At 52.5% G+C, this 11,721-nt stretch overlaps 9 protein-coding genes; 7 read left to right on the plus strand and 2 right to left on the minus strand.

Annotated features, from left to right (window-relative positions):
- The window catches only part of CHC_T00006872001 (hypothetical protein), a 2,388-nt gene extending 2,267 nt beyond the window's left edge, over positions 1-121 (plus strand). The window contains exon 1 of the mRNA XM_005710147.1: positions 1-121. This exon is cut by the window's left edge and continues 2,267 nt beyond it. Coding sequence (XP_005710204.1) covers positions 1-121 — 121 coding nt within the window.
- A 762-nt stretch (positions 122-883) lies between these two features.
- On the minus strand, positions 884-979 carry CHC_T00006873001 (hypothetical protein). Its single transcript, XM_005710148.1, has one exon. The coding sequence runs from the start codon at positions 977-979 to the stop codon at positions 884-886; it is 96 nt and encodes a 31-aa protein (XP_005710205.1).
- An 11-nt stretch (positions 980-990) lies between these two features.
- On the plus strand, positions 991-2,023 carry CHC_T00009249001 (Translation initiation factor eIF2, subunit alpha). XM_005710149.1 is given in 2 exon segments: positions 991-1,920; positions 1,921-2,023. The coding sequence occupies 1 exon segment, from the start codon at positions 991-993 to the stop codon at positions 1,918-1,920; it is 930 nt and encodes a 309-aa protein (XP_005710206.1). The 3' UTR covers positions 1,921-2,023.
- A 1,095-nt stretch (positions 2,024-3,118) lies between these two features.
- CHC_T00006874001 (hypothetical protein) lies at positions 3,119-3,538 on the plus strand. Its single transcript, XM_005710150.1, has one exon. It carries the CDS (start codon positions 3,119-3,121, stop codon positions 3,536-3,538), a length of 420 nt encoding a protein of 139 aa, XP_005710207.1.
- A 2,392-nt stretch (positions 3,539-5,930) lies between these two features.
- Positions 5,931-6,281, plus strand: CHC_T00006875001 (hypothetical protein). The gene has a single exon (XM_005710151.1). The coding sequence runs from the start codon at positions 5,931-5,933 to the stop codon at positions 6,279-6,281; it is 351 nt and encodes a 116-aa protein (XP_005710208.1).
- Positions 6,282-6,935: 654 nt separating this feature from the next.
- On the plus strand, positions 6,936-8,644 carry CHC_T00006876001 (hypothetical protein). XM_005710152.1 is given in 4 exon segments: positions 6,936-7,164; positions 7,165-7,388; positions 7,662-8,598; positions 8,599-8,644. The coding sequence occupies 2 exon segments, from the start codon at positions 7,165-7,167 to the stop codon at positions 8,596-8,598; spliced, it is 1,161 nt and encodes a 386-aa protein (XP_005710209.1). The 5' UTR covers positions 6,936-7,164; the 3' UTR covers positions 8,599-8,644.
- A 130-nt stretch (positions 8,645-8,774) lies between these two features.
- On the minus strand, positions 8,775-11,269 carry CHC_T00006877001 (hypothetical protein). XM_005710153.1 is given in 2 exon segments: positions 8,775-9,574; positions 9,575-11,269. 1 exon segment carries the CDS (start codon positions 11,267-11,269, stop codon positions 9,575-9,577), a length of 1,695 nt encoding a protein of 564 aa, XP_005710210.1. The 3' UTR covers positions 8,775-9,574.
- A 21-nt stretch (positions 11,270-11,290) lies between these two features.
- On the plus strand, positions 11,291-11,395 carry CHC_T00006878001 (hypothetical protein). The gene has a single exon (XM_005710154.1). It carries the CDS (start codon positions 11,291-11,293, stop codon positions 11,393-11,395), a length of 105 nt encoding a protein of 34 aa, XP_005710211.1.
- Positions 11,396-11,403: 8 nt separating this feature from the next.
- On the plus strand, positions 11,404-11,508 carry CHC_T00006879001 (hypothetical protein). The gene has a single exon (XM_005710155.1). It carries the CDS (start codon positions 11,404-11,406, stop codon positions 11,506-11,508), a length of 105 nt encoding a protein of 34 aa, XP_005710212.1.
- The last annotated feature ends 213 nt before the right edge of the window (positions 11,509-11,721 follow it).

Below are 11,721 nucleotides of genomic sequence, written 5' to 3' on the forward strand. Positions count from 1 at the left end.
CCTCCGTCGTGGAGGCCGTGCCCCCGCGCAAGCGCAAGCGCGTCGCCGACGACATGGACTTGTCCCCCGCGAAGCGCGCCGCACCCAGGCCGCACATCCGCCCCAGGGAGAGGAGCGCTAGCCCCGACGAGCCGCCCTCCCTCGCGGATGCGTGGGGCTGCTATGCGAGGAGTAACGCTATGCTGAGGGAGTGCCACTTTCTTAGGCTGGATCGAATGAGACCGCCCGTGCCCAGGGATCCTTCCTAAACCGGGCCGTGGTGGTTGCTGTTTTGCCCCAATGTAGACTAACTGCAGTGAGTGAGGTGCGGTGTTTCATGGTTTCGAATAGACGTTTTGTATACAAGAAAAGAAAGACAGATACCCGTCAAGTTTTTCTGCCTGCCTGCTTTGCACCGACCGTTCCTGTCATCGCTCGCGACATCACCCTCTTCCTTTGCCGACAGACATGTCCTAGACATGAAGATGTCCTAGACATGAAGATGTCCTAGACATGAAGATGTCCTACCGATGAAGGTTGCTGTGCTGTGCTGTTGTGCTGTTGTGCTGTTGTGCTGTTGTGCTGTTGTGCTGTTGTGCTGTGCTCTGCACTGCCGCACTGCCGCACTGCCGCACTGCCCGAGCAAGGTCTTGAGTCTCTACCACAGATATCTTTGCACTTGGTGCTGGGAACGACCCAACCTCGAGCGAGTGAACCTCTTCTCTTCTTTTTTTTTGTCCAAACAGTGCGCTATGATCTAAAATTGGAGCCGGTCCTGCGATCCGATCCCTCTTCACTTTGTCATACACGTCAGTTACTGTACGATGCAGAGGGGAACGCGGGCGGTCCGTGCCGACCAAGGCAAATCGTCAACCCGCTCCCGTCACTCCTCCGACATCACTCCTCATCCTTTCACTCTCCCCCCCCCCCGCCCGCCAACAAGCACGCTCCGACCCACAACCCAACACAGCCCCCCTCGCCGCTGCCGCGCCCCCTTCATCCGTCCCCACCATGGCTGCCAAATCCGTCAACCTCGAGTGCCGCATGTACGAGAACGAGTTTCCCGAAGCGGACGACGTTGTGATGGTCCTGGTCAAGGAAATCCAGGACATGGGCGGCTACGTCCACCTTCTGGAGTACAACAACTGCCAGGGCATGATCATGCTTTCCGAGCTGTCGCGACGTCGCATCCGCTCCGTCAACAAGCTGCTCAAAGTCGGTCGCCAGGAGGTCGCCGCCGTCGTCCGCGTCGACAAGGACAAGGGCTACATCGATCTCTCCAAGCGCCGCGTCGCCCCGGAGGACATCTCCAAAATTGAGGAGAAGTGGAACAAGAGCAGGACCGTCCACTCTATTGTAAGACACGTTGCAGAGACCGTCGGCATCGACATGATTCACTTGTATCAGCGCTGGGGATGGCCCTTGTATAAGAAGTATGGACATGCTTATGACGGCTTCCGTATGGCCGTCAATGACCCGGACTCTGTCTTGGAAGGCCTAGAGATTACCGACAGGGAGCGCGAGGAGTTATTGAGAAATGTTACCCGCAGGTTGACCCCGCAGCCCATCAAACTGCGCGCCGATATCGAGGTCACATGTTATCAGTTCGAGGGGATTGACGCCGTCAAGGCAGCGCTGAAGGCGGGCGAGGCCGCTGGCACGGAGGAGTGTCCCATTAAGATCAAGCTTGTTGCCCCGCCTTTGTATGTAGTCACCACGGCTAGCTTGCAGAAGAGGGTCGGCATTAACGCCCTCTCTACTGCCCTGGATGTCGTCAAAAAGGAGATTATTAAGCGGAAGGGCAAGTTTGTCCTCAAGATTGAGCCTCGCACCGTTTCGGAGAAGGATGATAGGGACTTCTCATCCATGATGACAGAACTAGAAAATGTGAACAAAGAAGTTGCAGGTGACGACGATTCGTCAGAAAGTGACAGCGAGTAAAGTGCAGCTTCGTTTCCGTCGTCAAAATTTTGTCTTTAGCGTGTGCGCAGGAAAAAGTTGGCTGTCTTGCATCCTAGCGACTATTAAACATATTGCTTTGCTACGCTGAATGACTCCAACATTTTCTGCAGGACTGTTTCAGTTTCTCCTTCAAAGCCGTCTGTTTTGGCTTGGGCTGTGAAAACGTAGAGCTGCCCTCCAGTCACGGTCGCCTTCGCGAGATATCGCTTGACCCCTCTTGACGAATCAACATTGTAGTCGATAACGTAGTACAAAAGACCGTCCTTGGATAGCGAGGTTGCACTGTTGACGAATGCGCTGTTTACGCTTTCTTTCTTCTGCTCCACGCCGACAACCTTCTCACCGACGGCCTCTGGTGTACCAAACTCGTCAATTGCCCCGATCTTCACAGAGTCTACGACAAGTCCGGCTGTAGTAGACGGTTCTGCTTCGCTCGTGATGATGACCTCACTGAGATGCGTTTTAATTGGCTTCTTTTTCACCTTCCAAGAAACTGGATAGGAAAAAGTAAAGCCAAGACTTAGCGGCCCTTTGTAGATAGAGTACTCCTCCTCTGCGACCACCTTCGCAGACGAGAGCAGCAAGCCTGCAGCGCCAAGTGCTGCCGCTTGGAGCGCTTGACGCCTGCTGCAATGCTTGGCGTTAGGTGACATGCTCATATCTATTGCATACGAGGATAGCATGCTTCTCTGCCTCCGACGGGACGGCAGCATTACTGGATGGAACTGCCGTGGGGTGTTTGAGGAGTGTGTCAAAGTTGTGGCATTTTGGCGGAAACTGGTCCCAAAGAGCGTTGTTTGAAAAGCGCAAGGCTCCATGCTCAGAATTTCAAAGATCTGCTCTTGAGATTCCCCAGTGCTTTTTGGTTGCTCCTTTATCCAGCAAACGTCCACTTACGGGGAAACCGGCTTCAGGTCAGCTCAACTACAATGCAGAGAGCAAAAACTAGAGCTGAGCTCGACTCGAGTTTCCAAATACCACCTCGAAATCTTTATGATTTTGATCTCAAAACTTGCCATCTGGCCCCCCACTATTGCCATAGTGCGTGTTTACCGTCACTATATTTTCGCAGGAACCTCCAGGTGTTGCCACCGCTCTACGACATTCACGAGACTGCTAGTTCTCACACCTTCCATAGCTTTTCAGGCACATCCCTGACAAGGACTAAAAGGGCGTGATGTCAGCGTTTCTTTCAAGTCCGCTTTACTTCTCGCGGCCCACAACATCACCGTTTCGAAAACAGACATGCTTTCAGTCGAATGTCCGTCGTCTCACACCCCATGCATGTGCGGAGGAGCCTAGGACCAGGTCTTCCGCAGCACTTTCACCACGTGTTGCTTTTGACTATTGTACTGGGTGTCGTTGGGGCTTGCGGGCCGGTTGGATGGCTCAGGAACTGTTGGTTACTTTTGAAAGCGAGCTTGGGGAGGTGGCGCTAAGACCAACGAAGGAGGCAGGGACGTTCGACGTTTGGGTTGACCAGGACCGTGTGTGGTGCCGCGAGGAAATGAGGCGCTTTCCTGAGATGAAAGAGCTGAAGCAACTGGTTAGGAACGCAGTGGTCCCGGGTCGCTCTTTGGGTCACTCGGACAACTAACGTGCGGGCATGTCCGTAGCTGATATTGTTTATGTCTCTCATAGTTTTGGTTGTCGGTGGGATATCAAGCTTTCGCTTTCCGTGCTCAACGCCTGTGATTGTTGCGTGACCCGTGGCAAGATAGCCTGCATATGCGAAAGTCTTATGCGACTTGTTCATTCTTGACAAAAACGGCGGAACTGAAATGCCATCCACGCGCCAGCCAAGTCAGTGGCAGTTTCCATTCACAACTTCGACGGGAACTGAGAACATTCGGATTTCTGCAAGACTCTACACAATCCATTCTGGCAAAAAGCGTACCACAATTCTGGCGAGGGCCTGAGTGGCAATACCGTCGCACGAGTTGTCGGCAATTTGCAAAATCGCGTTTACGGGACGAAGGAAAGACATTGGATAGAAGCAATGTCTCCTGCAGCATGAAGTGCATGCAGCAGTTCAGTTCGAACATGCCATACCGAGTGGTCAAAATGCACTGCAATAGACGATCACGAAGTTGCCATGGTGATGATGGGAAATCATCACTTTGCGATGATTGTCTCTATCACTTGGAAGCTCTAGCTCTTTTCAATCAACAGATGTCGAGGTCATTCGTTTGGCAGGATAGGAGATATTCGCGATGTGATATGGCTAGACGAAAGAAGATGGAAGAGGCCACAGTGGACCAAATGGAACCGCTGAGACGCTGTATTCGGTTATGCGTTTACCCCTCACTGGAAAGGATCAAACCCATGATTCTTGATCCTCGCAGACAGGCACACCGACGATGTCGGCGACACGCAATGGGGTAGGATGGCATGTCTGGGTCCGGCTGGGAGGACATTCATGGCTAATTGATTGTACACAATCTGGGCATATCGTGAGGAGCTTAGGCTTAACTCCTGAAGTGACAAGATCGATTCTGGGCCATCGCCGCAACGAAAACTTTTTTGCAAGACGCACACTACTGCACAGTAACAGTTGGTGCCAAAATGGTCATCGGAAGCGGAACTGATCACCCAAACAACCGCCGCTGTAGCTGCGCTTCGCTCAGAACTAGGCGCACCATTGATCCCGTTCACTTGCGCGGCCTCTAACTCTTTCTATCTCTAGATAGTATCTAGAGGACAAATGAGGTGAGGCCAAATAACCTCAATTAGGCCATTTCTCGGCCTGTTTTTCGTGGGCGTGCATTTTCCCAGCTGCGGTGGGGAAAATGTATCTACAACGCCAGACCTGAGGGTTGCTGTGCGACAAACAAGTCCAGAGCACTACCTGCCAGCCCCAGACGTCTCATCAGAGAAACACTTTCGCACGTGATTGAATCCCTGTCTCTTTTCCGATCTTCTCAGAGAAATGCGCAGGTTGATCGCCATCGGACGTTGTTTGTGCACGAATATCAGAGATACTATAAGGTTGTCCGTGAAGTCACGAAAACGCGTGTTTTGGCGGCGTGTTTGCTCGGATTTTCTGAACGCAAAATTTTCAGACAACGCGTTTGGCAAAACTCACAGCATCCCGAAAACTGGGGGCATTTGAGTTTTCCACGAGTTTCACATCCGCCTGATCACAGCAGTGACGGATCGACCCGTCTTGAAGGAAAACGAAGTGGGTTTTCCGCTCCCTCATCAGCACAAACGAGTCTCATACTGCACGGGTCGCACCGGTTTGCGTCATGGACGTCCCTATCACTTCATCTACCCAGAGTCCATCAACGGATCAAAGCACCACAAGATCTGCCACATATACCGCCAAAGCAATCGCAGAAGAGAGGCAAGGAGAAGCCTCTAAAAAGCGGTCCTCTCCAAATGACCCCCCTCAGCCTGTCAAGAAGACGTAACACATCGCCCTTTCGACTGAGAACCATTCTGTCCTTGTGGCGAGCTACAATATTTGCTTCAGCGAGTATTCGGCGTAGGTGCAAGTGGTCCGTCGGGCGGCACAACGACGTACCAGTCTTGCTTTTGTTGCGGGCAGGTACGTGGAAAAAACGTGTTATTTTACGGAGAACCTTCATGTTCCCGGCATGAGATGTCGAAGTCAGGGAAGGGCCCTGCACCGCAGCACGACAACTGGAGATCTATAGGATTTCTACAGGATTTCTACGACGCACACATGTTCCGCAAAGAGGAAAGCGTGACGTTTTTGTCGTTCCTTTTCCTCGCATACTCAATACCGGGCAGCAGGAATGTGTCGGAGAAATCTAAGTAACTACGGAACACCACAGGGGATGGGGGTACATTTCGTGCACTTTTGGAGATGCTACCATGTTGTTCGTATCGGATAATCTCTGCGGCACCAGAGAATACTTATTTGCAGCACTCTACGGAAGAGAAGCGTCATGCTACCCCCGACGCTAGTTGCGGAGGGCGAGAGGCACTCTACTCATGTAACGATCGTTTGACGTTCGTTCTGGATGGCCAGTTCACGGTGTCTCTCCCGCCGTATTGGGTCATTCACAAGGCGGTGTGGGTCCCATTGCGCAACATGCGAGGACCACGGCGACGCGGACTTGATTGCTCAAACGGTTACGAGGGGTCCGCATTTATACTCTCGAAGAGCTTGCTTGGCCACTCCCCGCGTTCCACCATTGCACTTTGACTTCGCAGGGAGACACCCTACACGCTCTAGCCCTGTCCCTAAGCCACTCAATAATTTCGCCAGCTGGGAAAAACTCCGTGAAGCCAATCATGAATTGACGAAGAGGATCTTGCGTGTCCCCTTTTATCATGCACGTGGCTTACAACGAAAACAAGCTGCCCGTTAGTTCTCCCCATCTACCATTGAAGAAGTAGCGCCCTAAGACGCGAACGGTCTTATTCGGCCAAAAATTAGGCGAACTCGGGTTCCCAGATAAAGTCTAGCTGTGTGCGAAGCCAGCTGGAGGCTTGCACTGCGTCTTGGTGCTGCAGTTCAAATCCCAAACCACGACTGTTAGCATACCCAGAAACAGCTGCCTTATTCCAATTCTCACAGTAATCTGAGTGCACTAATTCCAAATTCGTTCGTCTCCTCTGCTTGGCAATCTGCGCCACGTTCGCGAACGAAAAGACCTTGGCAAGCAGACACACAAAGCGTCAGTCAACTCTCCATGAATCAACAGAAGCTGTTTTTTGCTAGTATTCTGGCATGAAAACAAACTTTACACGTGTCCACGCGTGAAAACACCATTGGCCGAGTAGAAAACGCTGGTCATGGAGTACAGAGAACGACCGTCGTGCCGTCATTTCCCTCCAAAATCACCGTTTCCCTGCACGGGTTGATCCCCCATCCAAAAGTGCGCCGGAGGCGCCCTCTTCACATTGCGCTGGGGAAGAACGTTGGGGAGTCGCCAATTCATACTTGCCCCTCCCCAAACCCATATAAATATAAACCACATCTACCGCGGGTGCTCTGTATATACAGTCAGCTGGTGTTGGCATCCTCAACATCGCTCTTCTGTGTCATGAATAAGTAGGAATTGGCATGTGCCTGACTGTCCTAACCTACGACTCGGTGTCAACATCGGGCATTGACTCAAAACAGACTCGACGTCGCCTTGCCCTTGTCTAATTCGTCCACTTCCGATTTCATTCCCTCCTTCATTTTTCTATTTACCACCAAGTCACCCAACGTCCTTCCGTCGCCGCCCGCTGTCCGCGTTCTCGTTCATGGCGAATGGCAAAGTCGACGACCTTGCGTGGTCCCAGCTGCGCCCCAGGCGCTCGGATCCGCAATGCATTGTCGACTCCATCCCCCCCGAAGACATGCAAACCTTCCTTCGTCTAGTCGCCACCAACCCCTTTCTTCCCTGCGATGACGCCGCTGCTATTCGTAGAAAGATTGCTAACTTGAGGCTCTGGAGAACAGACGCCGCCAACCCAAATACCATCACGTACGTCCTGCAACTTCACACGCATCATCCCTCAGCCATGTCTCTCGTTCCATCAACGCCTCCTTCTGCAGTTAGTCAGACCAGCACCCGTCCCCAATTGCTGTAGGAGCGGTCCCGCCCTGACTTTCGCCACGCTGCACCGATTGTTTCGCAAGTCCTATTTTGAGCCTCGCTTTCAACTTTGATCTGACTCTTTGTGCACTTTCTTCGCATTCAACCTCCGCTTCCAACCTCTACATCCAACTGTGCCTCTTGACACTACGTTCGACACAGGAAGGAATTTTCGTTGATCAGGCCGTCTTCAAAACGCAGAAGGGAAGACTACGGCGGTTTCGTAGTCAACGGATATGCCGCAAGTGTGCGCGATACCGATTCTGATGACGAGCAGCCCAAGAGGAAACATAGACGCTCGTCGAGGCCCGCGCTTTCTCCCCTTGTACCAAAAACACAGCTTAGAGGGGACTCTCCGCAGAGCGATGACACTCCCAACATCGGTGCAGAGTTTCAAGCGGACATCCCAGCGGGTCCAATGCCGCGGGATTACTGGACAAAGCACCCGCCCGAGATTTTGTCGAAAGTCGTCTACGTCGAGAGCAAAATTGGTGGCTCCAAGGCAGTGGACATGTTTCTGCGCAATGTGAACGTGAAGAAGCGTCGCCGTGATGGGTTTCCACTAGCTCCTTATGCTACCGAGGTTGCTCTGACGAAGCTTTACGGGCTGCGTGGAGATCCAGTACAGGCTCTCAAAACGGCCATGCGTGCCCTGCCGCGTGGTCCATTCTTTCCGGGTATCAAGGGCTACTTTAAATATGAAGAGCAGTGCATATTTGTGAGGTCGCTTGCCGAACGGTCAAAGGAATTTGGGCAAATATCAAGAGAGATTCTGCCCCATAGATCCACCTCTGAACTTGTCTGGATGTACTACACACGCCACAAACAGTTAACGATGCAGAATGGCGGGATCAAGAATGGGCTGGTTCTGGATGACGGTGGAGAGAAACTAAAGAGAGTTGAGCTTAGAACGGAGAGGATGGTTAGCTCTCTGCGGAACCTGGCTACTACTGCCGGTGACGGCTTTCCAGTAGATAGTAGAGTTGAGCGTGCTGTGTTGGCCTGTCGCCGTGTAATGGTGCAACGGCGGAAAAAGGCCAGGGAAACAGAGATGTACCGCAGGGTTCCTCGCCTTCGTAACCAAAATGCTCCGTCATGACTAGCCGAGTCGCTCTTCCGCGAACGAATTTGCTAAACGTCCAGGTCAAAGATCAAGTAAGTTTAAAGGATGTGGGGAGATGTCTACATGTGACAAGGCGTCGCGTACAATTCGTCGCAGTGGATCCAAAGCACCCCACGCAAAAACCGGCGCGGGTATGATCCTATGGTGATTGGTGACATCGATCGAGCCCTCACTCAACTCTAACTAAAGGAGTAAACGATCTTAATACTTTAAGGGTTAATACGCTTGTGAGTAACTCTTGCTAAAGTCTAAAAACACATAAGACAATGTTCCTTGGAGTAGTAAAACGAAGTTTTCTTCGACAATATTAATGATAACATACGATGACATCACCGCATGGTGGACAGTTTGTCAGTTCCGCCCATTTCTGATTGCTTGTTGGACGAATAAATTTCTTCTATCATGACACAGAAAGTGTTTGTAAGATTGCTGGGGTTCCTCGTCGTCCCTGACCTTGCCAATAAAGACATCTCGCAAGAGCGCCAGAGCTCTGCGTCTGGTCTGCACTGAAACCAGGAAAAAAACAATTCAATTCTAAGTAGTGGTCCTCCCCCGCACATAAGTTCACGTATGTGCGAAGACTCTTCCTTTTCTGCATTCCACCACCTTGCGGACTGGTGCCGGATATGCGAAAATAAGTCCCCATAAGATCCACAATCTCCTGCCAAGCGGGCCTGGCCTCGAAAGTACGCGTAGACTGTCTTTCGGGCCGCCTGGGCCCCCAACAGAAAGTCGCGAAAACCGATATCAGGCTTGCGGGTTACTTCGGAGAACAACTCTTCTTAAATAAAAATTAGAGGGACCTCTTCAGACAAGATTAAAGCCAACTTAAACCTGCAACGAACAATACTTGACACATCTCATCTCCACAAAGGTCTATGAGTAATGGAACCCATATAGAGGCATGTACAAGCTTATCCCGACCAACTGCACACCAGATTCACATCGCTCGCTACGGCGCATTATCATCGACACCCATGTTGCGAAACACTGGTAGACGTGAGCGCGATGTCGGCGAGCCAGCAGGAATCGCATCCGCGGTCCCTTCAAGCCCTTCCACTCTCTTCCCGGTTTGCAGTTTCAGACTTGCACTCGTAGCCGGGCCGGGGGGAGAAACGGCGTGGTTGTTTGTGCCCGCACTCGAGAACAAGCTCTCACGCTGTGTTACACTATTTGAAGATACAAAGGGGCTTCCAATGATCTTGTCACTCTCGCTAATAGTTGTCACAGGCTTGGAGACTTGCTGCGCAGCATGAACCAGGTCGTGGTCTGGGAAATCGGTGGTTGGGAAGCGAAGATCCGAGTCGGCACCGGAAAGTTGCATAATCCTGTTGTGGAATGCAACGTTGTCCGGGTAGTCATGAAAAACATTCGCTGTTGCGTAATCAACTTGACTCGCAGGTAGTGCTGCCGATCGATCTGGGAGATAGTCGGTGGGCTGTGCAGTAGCAGCTCGTTGATCCGCGTTAATAGAGTCAATGAAAGATTCAAAAGGGTTCGTTGCACTAAGAGAGGACTCGAAGAGACGCAAGTTGTAAGCATAACTGTCCTGAAGATCCACCAAATGCTGATTCTTGGCACCCATGAGACCCTGCTGACCCGATGGAAAGTGTGCATGATGACCCAAGGCACCTGCCGAGGCACTGCTTAGGGCTTGATTCGCAGCCGCATGGACGATATGCTCATTGGTCTGCTTGGTGTCGTGAATGAAGCGGCACCGCGACTCATAAGGACAAGAGCCAGTCGTGACAAAATTGCGGCATAGCTTTGTCTTGTATCTTGGATGCCTGCGGACGGGGCGCAGTTCATCTGGGCCATGCGCGAACTGGCACTTGGCACCATACTTGCAATATCCGCCCGATTCCGCGTAAGTGCGACAAATCTCAGTCTTGTAAAGCTCGTTCTTGATGCGCGGGCCGGCCTGATTCGGAGCTTGGATCGCACCCATAGCCAGAGGCGAGGGTGGGATCGTCGGCGACGACGACGGAGGCACAGAGCTCGGGCGGAGAATGGGAGACCCGATAGGATGTGAGGAAAGATCTATGGGCGAGGAGGCAGCAAGCGCCTGGGCATAGACTGACCGATTTGGAGATGACGAGGCATGGAGCGATATGGGCCCCGCAGATGAAGTAAGGTAATGACTCAGCGACGAGTCTGCACGTAGCTCGGAGGCCATACGTGCAGAAGACGGTCGTTGATGTTGGCTCTGATGCTGCTGCTGCGATTGATGAGTTTGATGATGACGAGGAGCAGCGGAAGCAAAAGGGTTTGGTTGCAACGAAGCAGATCGATGGAGCAGATCGTTGGCCTGGGCATTTGAGGTAGCGGTGTCGTTGGTGGGATCGTTAATACGAAAGTCCAAGAAGCTGCGAAGAAGTGAATCCGAATCTGCTGATGGATCTGGGTTGTCATTGTTGTTTGAAGAGATAGGCAGATGAGGAGTGCGCGGACGAATGGTGGGAATAGAAGGAAGGGAAAGGTTCGGCAGAGAGGAGGAAGACAGATCGTAGCCGGCTAAGTCTGCCGGGGGCCAGAGCGGAGCAAGATGTGCGGCGGCTGAAACAACGGGATCATCCGGGTCAGAGACAATTGCAGGCGACGAAGACGGGGAGTGCAGCGCATGGGATTGCCATATGTGATTTGGCATTTCGTGCAAGTGGTGCTGCTGATGTTGCTGCGGTTGAGGGTGTGGTTGCTGCTGAGAAGGTATGTCCGACGGGGTGGAAACTGGAACCTTGATGTATGCCATGGGACGAGGTGCGCGGGAACGTGAGATTGGAAATGAAAAGCTTGAAGTCTCCGGAAGCAAAAGCTATCCGGCGAGTGGGTTGGTTCCACCCCGAGGGGCCCAGTGGCATCGCGAACTGCAGACACGCAGGAGTGTGATTCTGCAGGGCGAAGCGTGAGAGATGAATAAGATGGAGGGTTGGGTAGGGGTTAGGTAGGGGAGGGGGAAGGGAAGGATGGTAGAAGGGCGGAAGGCGGGTATGTAGTAGGCGGGGTACGGGGGGGGGGGGGGGGGGGGGGGGGAAGGGAAAAAAGGGGGGGGGGGGCGGGGGGGGGGGTGTAAGGGGAGTTTCCCAACCCGAGGGGGGAGGA

Source organism: Chondrus crispus, genomic scaffold (genome assembly GCF_000350225.1).
Source record: "Chondrus crispus Stackhouse genomic scaffold, scaffold_54, whole genome shotgun sequence".
Taxonomy (NCBI): domain Eukaryota; phylum Rhodophyta; class Florideophyceae; order Gigartinales; family Gigartinaceae; genus Chondrus; species Chondrus crispus.

Coding starts and splice junctions, on each gene's coding strand:
- CHC_T00006873001 (XM_005710148.1), bottom strand. CDS start 979: ATGAAGGGGGCGCGGCAGCGGCGAGGGGGGCTGTGTTGGGTTGTGGGT.
- CHC_T00009249001 (XM_005710149.1), top strand. CDS start 991: ATGGCTGCCAAATCCGTCAACCTCGAGTGCCGCATGTACGAGAACGAG.
- CHC_T00006874001 (XM_005710150.1), top strand. CDS start 3,119: ATGTCAGCGTTTCTTTCAAGTCCGCTTTACTTCTCGCGGCCCACAACA.
- CHC_T00006875001 (XM_005710151.1), top strand. CDS start 5,931: ATGGCCAGTTCACGGTGTCTCTCCCGCCGTATTGGGTCATTCACAAGG.
- CHC_T00006876001 (XM_005710152.1), top strand. CDS start 7,165: ATGGCGAATGGCAAAGTCGACGACCTTGCGTGGTCCCAGCTGCGCCCC. Junction 7,389..7,661: donor GCCAACCCAAATACCATCAC/GTACGTCCTGCA, acceptor CGTTCGACACAG/GAAGGAATTTTCGTTGATCA.
- CHC_T00006877001 (XM_005710153.1), bottom strand. CDS start 11,269: ATGCCAAATCACATATGGCAATCCCATGCGCTGCACTCCCCGTCTTCG.
- CHC_T00006878001 (XM_005710154.1), top strand. CDS start 11,291: ATGTTGCTGCGGTTGAGGGTGTGGTTGCTGCTGAGAAGGTATGTCCGA.
- CHC_T00006879001 (XM_005710155.1), top strand. CDS start 11,404: ATGAAAAGCTTGAAGTCTCCGGAAGCAAAAGCTATCCGGCGAGTGGGT.